This window comes from Aptenodytes forsteri, unplaced genomic scaffold, assembly GCF_000699145.1.
Source record: "Aptenodytes forsteri isolate BGI_AS27 unplaced genomic scaffold, ASM69914v1 Scaffold105, whole genome shotgun sequence".
NCBI lineage: Eukaryota > Metazoa > Chordata > Aves > Sphenisciformes > Spheniscidae > Aptenodytes > Aptenodytes forsteri.
The window spans coordinates 1,997,642-2,013,136 of record NW_008796112.1 but is presented as its reverse complement, the minus strand read 5'-3'; the positions used below and the strand labels follow the sequence as shown (position 1 = coordinate 2,013,136).

Genomic DNA, 15,495 nt, shown 5'->3' with positions numbered 1-15,495 from the left:
CACGCCCCTGACGTACCGCCCCGCCCCTTTTGCCGGGCAGGCGGGCCCCGCCCCCGGCCAGCCGCCCCCGAGCGCCGCGCCGAGCCAGCCCTGCCGCCGCGCTCAAGCATTAATTAGCTCGTCAAGCAACGCCAAACGCAAGTCAGGGGCCGTAACGGCAGAAACAAACACCCGCGGCCCTCGCAAAGCTGACAGCAGCCGCAGGGCGAGCAGGCTCGCGGCACGAAAGCCGGAGCGCGTCCTACTGCCAGGGGCGCAGCCGGGCTTTGTGCCACCGTTTCCCACCGCGGTACCCGGCGAACGCTTGGGGAGCAGCCGAGGCCTGGGCTCCCAGCCCTGCTGCGCGGGAGGGCTGAGGACTGGCAGCAAGGCCAAGAGCCGGCCGGAGGGCTCTGCCTGACCCTCCTCAAACGCATCAGGAGGCGGTACCACCTTGGCAGCAAAGGAAGAGGGAGTAGCACAAAATTTCTACCGAGGAAATAGCTAAATTTTTCTTTAATAACAAACCAGACATCCTTTCTGGTTCTTCAGGAATCAATGCTTTTTAGAAAAAAGCACATCGTGTACGTGCACAAACACAGCGGTATCTTAGATGTGGGATCTGTGTTGCAAAGGTATTTCCCAGCAACTAGACTTGAAAGTGAGAAAACAAACAAAATATCATTAGCTAATTGGATATCACTAGTTAATGGATACTCTGCAAGCCATGTCCATTTGTCTTGCTCATCTGCTCATACAGGTTAGGTAAATCCACTTACTTCCTAGTACTCCCAACAAATATTCCTCACCACCCTCTCTCAGACTCCAAGGAGAAATTGATCCTCCAGTGATTGCACTCACCAAGACAAAGATGAAAGAAGGTGCCTTTCAATCTGTACCACTTATGTGGTTGGCATTAAATGAAGCAGAATTGAATGCATTTCCAAAACACAAAAGCAAGCCAAAATTGATGCAGAGAACAGAACAGTTAGGGAGCTTATCCCCTCAAAGCTCAAGCCAGGATCATGCACAGCGCAGAACTCCAAGGCAGACAAGAGAACAAGCTACATGTCAGCATGTATAAAATGACATTTATTTTACAACCTAGACATGTTCAAGGCTGTGGCATTATACAGATGGCACGAGCTATAAGGCCGACAACACACACGTGTCTAAGTACAGCCGCACACTCAAAGTAAGAGTTAATGCAGAGCCTACGCACCCTTTCATTCTCTAGGACAAACTACAAGATCAGCTTCCTGGCTTTGGCTACAGCAGCTTCCCAGCCCTAACTCCACCAGCAATTTAACAGCCTGTACAGCAAGCAGAACATGGGCATTTTGCTATAGGCCACTGCTGGCAAACAATTACTCTGCAATTTGTTGGCTCAGATGCAGCCAAAAAGAGCATTCAGCTTAAAAATGCTTCGCGCTCAGAGCTTCAGAGTGAGTATTTAGTACAGCGGGTTCAAGCAGCAGCCACAGTTTGCATTACACAGTTCCATATTGCATTTTTGTACATTTATTCCATTTCTGTGTTGGTCAGCAGAGATCAGCGCTGCCTTAAAGACTTCTCTGTTTACCTCATTATATTGGTCTTGCTCAGGGCTGGTAGCTACTCCTTTGAACATGAATGCAGTTACTATCCTGTCTTGATTTTCTCTCATTCTTTCCGTGTTGGGTTTTTTTTTTATGCCTTCTATCATTTATCACTCTGTCCCTCATCAGTCTTTACCCTTCTGTTTTCTGTCTTCTATGTTACAGAGTCATATAGTGACAGAAGGGATCAACCATTGGTATTACCAATGTAATCAGGCCATAAAAAACTAGTTGGGTTTTCCCCCCCCTAAATCTAGTTTGGTTATCTCCAGCATATAGTTTAGCAAATCTACAGCAAGACTGGCATTCTTCTTCCAAGCACTGTTCCCCTAGAAGAAAAACAGTTGTTGTACTTAACAAAACAAAAAAAAAAAAAAGAAAAAAGAAAAAACGTACAGTCTAGCAGAAGCATGGTTGGCAAGTGGCTGTTCACGACAGAGCTTTAACTCTAAACGCCTTTTTGGCAAGCCCATTTGGCTGCTCTAGTTTTTTTGTTGGTGTCGCATCCCCCCTGCCCCAGTCGTACTATGGTTTGGTGACCAACACTCCTGAAGCGTGGTAAGGACTTAATAGACTGCCTGCCAATTTATTAAGCTCCAAGAACTCAGTTAGTGGCTTAGTACCAGGCAACAAAGCCTTTCCCTCCACATACTAATCTTTTCCATAGGTGAAGTACACTAGTCTGATGCAGTACTGCTAGACCATAAACCTGTTAGCACATCCAACATGAAAGGAGCCTATTTTTTCATTCTTGGCGGCCAGGGATTTCAGGGAAAGAACTTTGGCAAAGTGTTGTCTTTTACAGCGATACAAACAGCATGTGGATAAAAGCACATGACCTCCTCTAAACCCAAGAACAGAAAACACTCGAGGGGCAGCAGCAAAAACTAAAAACAACTCTGGATAGGTGCTTGCAACTCAGAGCACACAAATTATTATGAGTCATAAACACACTCGTTCGCTGCTTTATTACAAAGCAGAGAAAGCTACGCTGCTAACAGGAAGAGAGAGGAATGGTTTGTAATGTTAGTTGTCTGCTTGCTATCAATACTTGAGTTTTGATTTATTATTAAGATCTGAATTTCGCAGCTATGCTTCCCACTTTTTCCAAGGCTTTTGTGTTTAATCATTTACATCAAATAAGACAAAGCTTGCCTCTATAATTTAGAGCTTTGATTGTTCTGGAGTGGATTATTTACAATAGACAGAGCTGAATACTAAAAGCATCTAGAAACTCTAGATAGTCCCAGACACGGTTACTTGGTTGTTAAATACTATATTCCTTATATAGCACTTCTACTCCATGGCTGCAGATGTCCAATTTAAGATTTCATTTGTTCAGATCTGTATAATAATGTTAGTCACCCATAAGACTCTAAACAGGCTGTAATCTGCCTCTTGTCACAGGACACACAAGCTAAGAGCAGTAGGGCATGCACAGCTTCAAATCCCTACATGGATGGCTGTTTATGATCCCATTCTTTGGCTACGATTAGGGAAACAACACAATCCTTTGAGCTAGAACGAAACAAGACATCAGGTTGTAAATAAGTGTTATTAAAAATATTTGAACAAGGTATTGCAAAGTTGGAAGTATTTACAATAGTTGCTGAAATATCCAGCATTTAAGCAATTCACCCAGGCATGGTTACAAACCACAAAAAGGGTAACAGTTTTTAGACATATTGCATGTGTTATACAAAGAACCACATCAACTTCAGTCACTCATAACATCTGCCATCAAGGTATCTCTAAACAGGTTTTAAGCTATTCTGGTAAACTAACCAGGCGTAATAGACCAGGTGAGTTCTGGACTCAGGTCAGCAAAAATCAACGTGAGAAAGATGCACACACTTACAGTCAGGATACAGGAGACAGAATGGCAGTAACGTCAGTCAATTTTCCTTCAGGATTTAAGGAGTCACTGGGTTTGCGGTTCTATCTGTTAAGAGGCACCACTGCACAGACCGTTTTACAACGTGAAAGGATTGAAGACAGTTGTTGAAGATGTAGAGACAAGTTAACCTAGGTTTGATCTTTTTCAGCACTGAAGTGCAAGTCATCTGAGTGGATAAACCAAAATGATGGTTTTCCTTCTACAGAATACACTGTAACTTCATCAGTTTACTCTTTTAACATCCAAAGGGACTTTCAGAGCTAAAGTGATTGCTACCAGAATATATGAACCTGTTGCTTTAAGATGGATCACAAAAACCAGGACACACTGGTGCAATGTTACAATCCTAGAAGTGTTTTTGCTTCTTCACTCTGTGCCATGAGGGTTTCACTGGCATACTTCTGAAGAAGCTCCATCTTCTTCCTCCGTACAAGAGCTTCCTCAATCTGCAAGTATAAAAATAGGATGACATTCAGCTTAATTGAGATGCCGAAACCTAGCATGCTTAGCTATTAAGACAGGAGGAAGAAAAATGCAGGAAATAGGCTGCGAAAGTTAGAGGCATGTACTAGTGTAAAAGTAGTTGAATTAAGATGAGTCAGGAGTATCTTTTCAATACTCAACTGAAGCTCACAGAATTCGAAAGAAGCAGTAAAACAGATGCCTCCGTTTCAGATCTATGCTCCCACCCTTTTTAATTAGGACGTTAGCTGCAATTTTATTTTAACTCTCAGTACAGTCACTTGAATTTTGTTTCAAACAATTGTCTCGGATATAGCTTTACCAACGGAGAACAAGTGGAGTTATGCCACACTAGTCCACACCCTTGAAGTAACAGTTTAGTGAGTGTGCCTTTCACATTAGCAATGGCTATGAACCTCTTACCTAGATTTTGTCTAGAAGTGCCAGCAATACACGATTCTTTAACAAGCGTGTACTTTAAAGATCTTTAAAGATCTTTATACTTTAAAGAATAGCAACCTGCAAGACTTGTTTTAATCGCAGTAATAATTTTATATTTGTCCAAACAGCACACAGGCATACAGCGTCTCTCAAAAATAAGTGTTCTGAACTTCAGCTTTTTGTAATTTAGAATCTAGAAGGCATAATCCCATAGGCATAAGGTATGGAGTGATTTGCCACTAGAAGTGAAAAGATTACACTGACTGCTGTCCAGTTAGAAAAGATTGCTATGTAAATCAGTCGTTATGTATTAGAAAGCCAGTTTTGACTCTCAGTTATGCTCTCTTCATTAAGAGAGTATCATCGGCCAGAGAGCAATGTTTTTAATCGTTGTTTCTCCCCTACAGTTTTGACAAGCCATTACACGTATATTTTGTTGAACGTGCAGGATCATGACTTCACAGCAGAATACGGCATTGTTATCTGACAAGATGACAGCAGGGGACAAACCACCACATGCTATCTGTGTGATGTAAAGGCGTACCTACCAAAAGATACATAACTCCAGAACCTTCTTGCCTGAATTATATTTCAAACAACCTGTCACTGTTAAGGTAATATATACCCTAGAGCAGTTTCAAAAGATAATCGTCAATTCAAGGTCATGCCACCAAAATAATTTTAGAAAACTTATGAGAGCAAACCCTGCAATTCAGAAATCATCCCATTAAATTAAAAAAAGTTAGACCGTCAGCAGAAAAGCACAGTAAAGATATAGTAGGCAATCAGGGTTATCTTGATCATAACACCACAACACTTTCTAATTTATGTAATACTTATGAAGGTTTTGGAAATTCGCAGATGAAAAGGGTTATAGCAATGGTACCATAATGCTGGCCAGTTCCACAGCATTTGCAAGAGGATTAAACAGCTGCAGAGTCAAGTCACAGAAATAACAAATCGAGGACATTTTTACTGATGACCCACCACAAGTTAAGATCTCTATCTTGCAATAGCCACAGTGCATCTCTGCAACTTAGTTTTATTATGTCTTACCTCCTGCTGAGATGGCACTGGAACATGCGCAATGAATTTCTGTTGGCCTTCTTCACCTTCTTTTTCCTTGCCACCCTCCTCATCGGACTAAAAAAAAAAAAATTAAGCCACATCAAGTTTACTTTCCAAAGGGGTCATCAAAAACACCTTTTTTACTTAGTTTGCCAGAAGGAACCAGATAGAGCATGATCAACGCTACAAACACCAGAAGTAGGCGAGTAGGACCAAACAACAAAGGAATACAACAAGCATCACATTCAGATCCTGCTCCTTGACATTTTCAGAATTACTGCTTTCATTCTTCATATGGCTTTTCATCTGCTGTGGGATGGGCATGCATGTAAAGCTATATTCCCTCCTCTTCCGTATCTCTCTGGCTTCCATAGCAAAGCTATAAACAAAAGAGGAGCCAGCTAACCAAGAAAAAGCAAGTGAGGCGAGTAGGACCAAACAACAAAGGAATACAACAAGCATCACATTCAGATCCTGCTCCTTGACATTTTCAGAATTACTGCTTTCATTCTTCATATGGCTTTTCATCTGCTGTGGGATGGGCATGCATGTAAAGCTATATTCCCTCCTCTTCCGTATCTCTCTGGCTTCCATAGCAAAGCTATAAACAAAAGAGGAGCCAGCTAACCAAGAAGAAAGCAAGTGCTTAAAAAAAAAAAAAAATACATACCACTTCCCTGTATAGCTCTGTACTGCTTCGTTCTCACACCTGAGAGCTGGGCTTATGAATCATGAGATAATACACATAAAACAGGGTACTGAAGGAACCACCAGTTTTACCTTATGGACTATCTCCTTTTTATTCTTGTGATAAACCCACTTAGGTACTGCAAAATAAGAACTAGTTTCCAGTACCCCTTATCTTCGAGAGCAGCGGCAACATCCCTCACTTCCCTTCCCAGCGCTGGGGGCAGGGAGAAGAAAGAGGCAAGAACCATGTCACAGCAGTGACTGCAGCATCGCCAAAGCCCTGCTGTATCAGGATTCAACTGTGAACAAGACCCTGGCAACCCTTGGTTTTGCTACACATTGACAGTATGAAATTATACTGTACAGAAAACTACTTTTGCTTCTAAGCACAATCTGCATCGGTAACAGCACGACTGATCAGTGTTCAGTTAACAACACGCTACTTTACAGATACCAGCATTCCAGGCAGTGACAGTTAAATCACAAGGTCTCAGCTGTAAGTTGTTTCTCACTCAAGTACAAAGTCTTCCCTAGCTGCCAGCTTTCATAACGCTCTAAACTTGGACCAAGCGTACTCATCTACTACCGATTTTTACTAAACAGGGACAATTATACAGTAAGTTAGGCAGAGAGGGCAGAACGCAGCAGCAGACAGGTTCTCAGCAAAATAACTCTACTTCCAAGAGGGCAGCGTAGAAGACGCATGAAATGTTACATCACATTAGCCATCACATACCTCATCATCGTTGACAGCATAGATATTTACTTCTTCCTCCTCCTCCTCCTCACCTCTTGCAAGTCGTGCTTCTCTCTCCATTTTCCATTTTTCCACTGCTTCTGCTATAACTGGTTAGCAAAGGAAAACGACAAGTGTATCTGAGAGCAAGTTAAACCAGCATGGTCCAACTGTAGCCCCAGTTTCCTCGACAGCAGTTCTGCAGCAACTGAAGTTAAGCTCCCTTGATTTGTCTCCTGTTTCCAAAGCTTTTCCAACAGACTTAAACTTCTTGCTTAAATCTTCTACATCGGTAACACACACTTACTGTACAACCTTGATGTAGTATCTAATAAAATATATCAACGTAGTCCGATCAAAACCCAATGCTAGCATTGTGAAAGTGTGGTACTTGCTAATGCCTTAATTTGGGTACATTTTAGACTCTAAATGTCATGGATAAATATCAACCTACTTTCTGAACTGAGTAATAGGGGGTCACATGACCAGGCTAAGTGGCTCTTACAGCTCTGTAGCATGTCAACAGCTATCGGAGTGTTGATCACCATGTAATTAAACATGATTATGCTCCTTAGAGTGACCACCCACATAAGTGTCTTTCTTTTCATCGCGTAGTGTATTTCTCTTATTTTGTAGCATGATTCCAATTCTGTAACTCGCTGCTAGCTAGGAGCTGTTAGGCCGCTCTATCTCTACTACACAGCGGAGCGCTAGTAAGAGCGCTAAAACAAGTTAAGCAGCTTAATCAGTGACATCACCAGCACATAAAAATCCTAGGGAGCTGCAAGATTAATGCAACTAGGCAGTATGAAATGCCTACAACTATGGAATCCAGCAGTCATTCCCCCCAGCTCTCAAAGATTAAACATTAAAATACTCTCCCTGAGAAAGCAAAATCTAACTAACTAGTGGCACACAGCTGCATTTTTATGTGGTTTCGTAACAGAAAAGGTGCCCCAAATTAAGAAGTTTTTTTTCAATACTTTGCTTCACAACAATTTAATTCTTCTGATAAGGTAAAAACCACAAGAGCCTAGACAACAAGTGACCCTAAAGGAATCTTAGCTATTGTGCATTAATAGTACACTTATTGGTTCTGTTAGCATCTCTAGCCTTGTTATTTCAAGTGGCACGAAAAGATGGTAACTTTCTCAAATAACCATATGAATCCAGATGAGCTACCTCTCCTGTCTGTAATTAGCAAGGTGTGCAAGATGAACAGAGAGTGGGATGCCTTTCTGGGAGCGCCGCACCACACAACTTCCCTTCTTATGCTATCGTGGGCCAGCCAGCTAACGTGGACTTGTTTTAAGGCTCCAAGCTATGCTGCAGGACACAGATAAGTGAAATACTTCCTTTATTCCCCTCTTTCTCCCTGTCCTATAATCTAACCGACAAGGCATGATCTCCAACTCACAATACTATGAAGATCTCACACATGGAGAAGGGATAAATATTTAAGAAGTGGATGACCACACCAAGAGATACTAAGTATTGATAACAGTGACAAGCTCAACAACTTATAATCATTTAACAAGTCACCTCCTGCAGTTTCTTTTAAAGTTTTTATCTCTAATTCCAGAGGGATAATTGTATACAAAAAGAAGCACCATTCAAGCAAAAACTGACTGTCTTATCTGCTGTGTTCTGTGGAAAAGCCTGCCAAGGGTTCCTATACCAGGATATTTCCTACAGAGCACTGAGATCTGCCTGCAGTTGCAGCTTCAGAAGAGGAGATTATAAAACAAACACACAATGCAAACAGCAACAAATTGCCAGGATCAGACAACGTTCACCAGAAGCACTGAAAGAACTATTTAGAAAACAGCTAAGCTCTTAAAGGTGGTGGGTGGCCTCTTGCTTAAAGCTACACAAATACCAGAAGATGGCACACAGTGCTGAATTTTAAAGAGGGTTTCAGGAATTAGACTTGTAATCCTGATGCCTTTACCAGACAAGTCAGCAGAAACAAAACCAGAGAACTAAGTGAGCACACACATGGATAAATATTATCTATTGGGAAAGTATGGGTTTCAAAGGAAAAAAGATTCACAAATGTGTTGAAGTTCCGAGATAGATGACGTGGATAAATTAACATAGGCCACCGAGACTTCAGGGCTTCCAGAAGGTCCCCTCTAATCTCCAAGAAAACTGAACAGCTATGCTTATGGATAAATAATTAGGTGAGACAGGAAACAGATGGCATGGTCAGTTTTCACAAAGGAGGGAGATAACCACTTGAGTTCCACAGATCTCCCTGCTGCAACCTACTCTTACATTCTTAAGCATGAAAAAGGGGGCGGGGGGGAGGAGATTTTGCTTCAATAGCAAATCACTTGCTTACAATATTAAATCATTAACAGTACTAAAGATGACAGCAAACTCTAAAGCACACTCCCTCACCCCTGAAATGCCTTACACAGTAGTGATTTGGATACCTATGTGACAGATAAACCTGACAGCTAAGCACAAGACAACACTCGCAGGGAAAAAAAGTTATCTTAACTTCAGAGTCCATCATCACCCCTTCCTGGACTGATTTATGCAGGTTTTGAATCTCACATACCTTTCCTTTCATGTTCTTGTTCCAGTGGCTCCAGAATACCATCATCTTCATCCCTGTAGCCATAGTATTCTGCATCAATGGCTTTCATGAGCTCAGCTCGAGTTTTTCGAGGCGGTGGGAGGGCTGAAAAAAGACACGACTGTCATTCATCCAGGTCCATCTCGATAGCTTGCTGTGCATTCCCGGTTCCTATCAACCTCACGGCAACTACAGCTACCTCGCTTAAGCTCATAACCAATGCATGATCTGAACTGCTGTCAATATCGGGACTACTGGTGTTTTACTCTGGCCTGCACAAAACAGTTTGAATACATGACCCGATGCCTCATATTGCACAGTTCCCACCCTGTGGCAATTCTGCACTGTCATGCATGCGGTTGTTTTTCCCCCTGTACTGGAGTCCCGGTACTGAGCAAGACTACTATATGAAAGGAACTAAAAAACTGTCCCAAGCTCCCCCAGATCATGTAGTACTTCCCGTAATTTTTCTTTGCAGATGGCAAGTAAGAAAGAGCTGATTCAGTAGGCCTGTCTCACTTTCAGGTCCAAGTAATTCCCACTCATTCTATGACAAATCAATATATAAAGTCTTATCCACTTACATCTAGTTTTTCCTATTATGAAAGTTGATTCCTGCCTCTAAAATTATGTTCAAGCCAACTTCCTTTTTTTTTTTGTTTAATTCTGAACTCAGAGTACTATTTAGGACTTATCAATAAAGTTAACCTATTATGCTGGAAAGTTTCTGTAGAACTTACCATTTCGAACTCCCCGTAGAAAACAGACTTTACTCTTTTCTACGTTTCTTTAATTGCAAACAGCCAAAATTTGCCCAAAGAAATAGCATTTAATTCATTACTTGTGTTCAGCTTTTCATTTAGCTGATCTAAGGCATAGGCCAGAATATGCTGTTACTAGCATTCCCCACATACTGCAGCAGACATTTTACCCAAGATATACTACTATGTAGATTCATGTCTGGAAAGAGTTGCTATTTACTTACGTTCCTTTTCAAAAAGTTCTCTAACTCCTGGTAAATCCTTTGCAGCTCCAAAGTATTTGTAACCTCTGTTTCCTGGAACTTCTTTCCCTTCATGATCTAACATTTTTGGTCCAATCCGCTGGAAAATAAACCAAGTTCATTGTTTAAAATTTTATTCCTCTTGCATTTTGTATTTCCTGTTTTCCTGGGCATCTTAATAGATTAAAGGATTGAGAAAGGAGATATGCTATACCAGTTCAAACTGCCCCACAAGTAAAACACCCTCATAGCTCATTTTTATACAGGTTCTCTACTTTTACTACAAATCACACCTTTAAAATGACCACGCAAAGCACAGAGCACCCATACTGGATTAACCGTCACAAAATATCTAAACCTGTCTTATTCTCTGTACTAGTATATTCAGGTATCAGATAAACAAGCACTACCAAATCTGACAATAGGCATACTTTTGACATTTTGGCAAGTGAGAGCTAGTGTCATTATTTCATTTTCAGCAGTAACTAGGCGAGCCAAGTGAAAACCCTTCTACAGACTGGTAGAGTACAATATAGAAAACCAACACCTACTGATGGGTAAAATCAGACCATTGCTGCAAACTCTCAATAGGAAGGCAAGAATCCTTGAACCGGTGTTCCAAATGAAAAGTCTGATTTGCTCATCATAGAAACAAATATTTCTTCTAACACGACCTAACATTTTTAGGGGCTGAATAAAGCTCCTTTCCAATAAACGTTGGCCAAGTAATACATGGTTAACTAAACGTTGCACAGATTTTTCTCATTAGTCACTTTACTTGTAAGCAGAACAACCATGTAGTACAAAATAATCTACACTTACAGCATAATCAGGACCTCCTAGCTCCTTTATTCTGAATTCCCAGTGTCCTTTCTCCCTCAGAAGTTTGTTTATTTCATCGTTCAGGTCCCGAATTCTGAATTCACCTAATCCAGCTGTTAGAGGGGAAAAAGGCAATATATAGGGCAGCTTACTAGAAGCACCAGAGTAATTTCAGAATTTATGCAATGGAAACAGTACAGTTCACATGAAATGTGATTTTTACTGTAACTGCTTAGGACTGGAGATTGAAAGAAATAAAATGTAATTAGAAAAATCTTACCATTTTGAATCTGTGCCACTTTCTTGGAAATTTCCCCAATGATCTAGTTAAATAAGAACAGAGAAGTGAATTTCTTAAAAAATAAAAACAAACAAAAAACCCCAAACAAAACCAAAAAAGCAACCAAGGCTAGAAAAGGCTAAAAACAACCCGAAAAAGATCCAACTTCTAAGTTGGCTTTTTGATCTAGAAAATGGACCTGAGCCTATCAATTTCAAATATCAAAATAGATTTTATTCAGACACAAATATAGTACCTCAGAAGCTTAAAAAACAAGGAAACATTTTTACAGCTATACATGTGAGGAGGGCAGGAGCACATGAAGTACAACGAAAGGCTGAGAGAACTGGGTTTGATCCACCTTAAGAGAAGACAAAAAGGGAATAACCTATTGCTGTCTTCAACTACCTAGTGGAGGGTATAGAGAAGACAGAGCCAGGCTGTTTTGAGAGGTGCGTGACAATAGGACAAGAAGCAACAAACACAAGTTGGAATGGGGGAAATTCTGATTAAATTCAAGGAGGGGCGGGGGAAATCATTGAGAAGGTAATCAAACACCGGAACAGGGGCCCCAAAAAGTTGTGGGATCCAGATCCCTGAAGATATTCAAAACTCAGTTGGACATGGCCCTGAGCAACTTGATGTGGTAGGACCTGCTTTGAACACCATGGTGAACTATATGATCTCCCAATCTAAATTATTTTGCGATTTAACTGTCAGCATACTGAAGTCTGAAAAAAATTTGTAAGCAGGCTGTCTAAATATGAAGTGCTAACATCCTACCTACTATAGAATTGGAAAAATCTATAGCTTGACATTACCTGTCGCCTCCATTTCTCAGCTTTAGGCAATTCATTACACTCTGATGCAAGGAAAGGTCTTCGTTCCTGTTTGACAGAAAGCCACACACCATGAAGTTTTAACCTAGCATTAACATATTTACAGCATTTCATGCAAACTTTTTTGCTTGATTAATCCCAAACTATGCTACCAAGCTCCAGTGCCTTCTGCTCCCACCGATTTTTATTAAGTGGAAAACAATGACGATTTATAGCCCTGCCAAATTAAAGTATCACAGAATATAACAATCTACTTAAATCCACTTTATTCAAAACGAAATCTGTCACCTGTTTTTTCAAATGACCACACAATCCTCTCCGATACAAATAACGTTCCATTTAGGTCAGGTGAATTACAACATCATTTTCAATATACTAGCATCTAAATAAAATCCGCTGTTTTCCAAGTAGCTGTTAAGTTTAGGCCTTTCTTTCTCAATTGCTACTACCTAAATACTGCAGTTTTTTTCCAAGATGATTTTGTTTTATACTCTCCCAACTCCAGTTCATCCAAAACACCTTTTTCCCCAACCTTCTTCACATTCCATTGACTTGCTTACACAAACTAATACTTCATCTTACCTCTAGGACTCTGTGTGCAGTTATTTTGTCCCTTGCCCTACAGTACTTCCACAGCTCTACCTTTTATATATTAAAAAGCCTTCCTTCACATAATATACCGGAAACTCTATTCCATCTTATTCTCCGGCTGTTGTTCATGGAATCTTTTCCACTACAGTTTCCCCAAACTGTTATTTCCCACTTTAGTGTTTCATATTGCTCGCACTCGCGTCTTAAGGTGAAAACATAAGACACCTCAGTTAGTTTCCAGAATTCCTTCATCAGTTGCCCAAAATTAAAAATGATAAACCTGTCCAAAAAAAGTTACTGAAAACACTCTGATCCCCACATAAATATTCTTGCAATTTGAGTTATGATTCAGTGAAAAATATACAGGAATATCCAGAGATAGTTGAGAATCAGTCTCTAAGGTTCTGTGTGGGTTTAGGGGTGCTATTTCTTTCATTACACTGGTGGGTTTTTTTTTAAATTACGAAGTCGCTAAGTCCATTTTTTTGTCAATCTTACACCAATCAAAAAAAAAAAAGCTGCGTGACAGTGAAGACAATTATGAACAGATGCACAGCTATCGTGTTGGGTTAATAACATGCCAGTGTTATGTCTCATGCAAGCCTCGAGTTCACAATGATCTTGAAGGCCCTCTGTTTCGTGGTTACTGTTTTGTCAGAATATTACCAATGAACAAGATTATGAGATTTTCTCTACCTCTTCTGGGAAGAAATCCAAACAAACCTTGTGATTACTGTCAGTAAAAGTAAGTGTGTGTGCATCAATTTGCATAAGTAGTTGCAGGAGGAGATAACTTCAGTCTCAAAAATAATTTTCATTTTCTGCCCAGCATGCTGCCTCTATTTATAGCATTATTGTAGTTTGTTGTTTTGTTTTTTTCCAAACTATTACATATTCTACCCACATTACATCAAAAAATTAAGTGACATTCAATTTGCCCTTTCTTCTCGGCAGCCAAGCCAACATACCTCTGAAACATACATATACGTAAATTTGTAAACAGGTTATTTAGTTAAGAAAATTCTAGTTACCGTTTCTGTTTTGTGTCACTGTGAAATACAGTCCCTACCTCAGCTGCTTTCCAGATACTAATGTCAGACTCCTACAGGATACCTGTATCTGGCATATGACCTTTCTGACAGCTGTCATGCAGCTCTGTACATGGCTTGCGTTCCTCTCTTGACTAGAGCTAACAAAGCTTTAGTTTTTTTATGTCATACCTTAACTTTTCCTTCCTCAAGCTGAGCTTGCCGAAATCTTGCCAAGGCCGTCCTAAAGAAAAGAAAGGAGGCAGATTTACTTTTACAAATCTACATTCCAACTCCAGGAATGAGTTTTGCTCTGGATGTTTATTATGGACTTAATTACAGTCTGTAGAAAACAAGGCTTGAACGTACTCATTGATTTAATTCATTTAAAATATCCATTCATTTAAAATCTTTAACAGCATACCTATACCCTGCATCTAAGCCAATTATCTAGGCTCCACCTGCTGTTAAGAGGCATCTCCTGAATGAAAATCACACCACCCAATCCAGCGTCCCAGATGCGCTGGACAGGATCACCGTAAGAGAGCACCTGGCAAGGCATGAGACAGCTCTAGTCTCTTCAGCCTCTCTCTGAGTTACTATTACAAGCTCGGAAAGTATTTTAGGAAAAAGAACAAACATGAGACAGATATATTGAAGAGCCTCTAATTTAGTAGTTCTAAAGGTCTGTAAACCTTTTTGAAAAGTACTCAAGCAAGGCAATATGAAAATAAATACGTTGAAAACCACTGGTTTAGCCCAAGCCACTCCCAAGCAAGAAGAATTATACTTAAACAAATGCTGACAGATTCCTATCCAGCCTGCCGTCTCTGTTCCAAAAATGGGAACTGCCTGAAACCATAACGGGCCGTTAGAACATATTTCACCATGTTTCTCCTCCGGCCCTTGCTCCAGCTTCTCTCCTGCGCTGATTAGCGTAGCACCACCCAGTACAGCTACGCAAGCTCCACACCGCCAGGCACGCTGCGTACAGGTGCTTTGTATCCCTCCTACTCCCTCCATCTCCAGACCAACGTAACACCTGCAACTAAGTACCGAAGAGCATTACTGAACTCCCAGAGCTTTAAAAAAGGCTGAACGGTCAGTCCCGCTGGGCAAGCGTGGCTCTGTGGGCGTGAGCCACGGCACAGATGTCTCTGACGCCAGACACAGCCAGAGTCTCAGACGAGCGTGATCAAGCTGCTTCAGAAGCCGCTCGCGATGACGCGGGTTGATCACTGGAACCCGCAGGTCTCTGCTCTGAGGCCAAAGCAAGCGGTGCTTGTACCCAAGTGCCCACTCAGGGGGTACGAGCACGGGCAGCGGCCCGCCCCAGCCGGGGAGCCCCCGCCGGCACCCCCAGCCGTACTTACATGGCCTTTTCCGCGTTCCGAGCCTGAAAGAGGAGAGAAAGCAGACGTGTCGTTACCGACGGCGCTCGGCCCCCCTCGCTTCTAACGGCCCCGAAGGAGAGAAC

At 41.3% G+C, this 15,495-nt stretch overlaps 1 protein-coding gene across 1 annotated transcript in view; it reads right to left on the bottom strand.

Annotated features, from left to right (window-relative positions):
- Nucleotides 1-1,052: 1,052 nt before the first annotated feature.
- The window catches only part of ISY1 (ISY1 splicing factor homolog), a 15,010-nt gene continuing 567 nt past the window's right edge, over nucleotides 1,053-15,495 (bottom strand). Inside the window, exons 2-11 of the mRNA XM_009287081.1 lie at nucleotides 15,392-15,472; nucleotides 14,211-14,262; nucleotides 12,382-12,447; nucleotides 11,561-11,603; nucleotides 11,281-11,393; nucleotides 10,441-10,558; nucleotides 9,438-9,560; nucleotides 6,872-6,981; nucleotides 5,434-5,520; nucleotides 1,053-3,920 (exon numbers count right to left, since the gene is read on the bottom strand). Coding sequence (XP_009285356.1) covers nucleotides 3,813-3,920; nucleotides 5,434-5,520; nucleotides 6,872-6,981; nucleotides 9,438-9,560; nucleotides 10,441-10,558; nucleotides 11,281-11,393; nucleotides 11,561-11,603; nucleotides 12,382-12,447; nucleotides 14,211-14,262; nucleotides 15,392-15,472 — 901 coding nt within the window. The 3' untranslated portion in view covers nucleotides 1,053-3,812. The remainder of the gene's footprint in view (nucleotides 3,921-5,433; nucleotides 5,521-6,871; nucleotides 6,982-9,437; nucleotides 9,561-10,440; nucleotides 10,559-11,280; nucleotides 11,394-11,560; nucleotides 11,604-12,381; nucleotides 12,448-14,210; nucleotides 14,263-15,391; nucleotides 15,473-15,495) is intronic.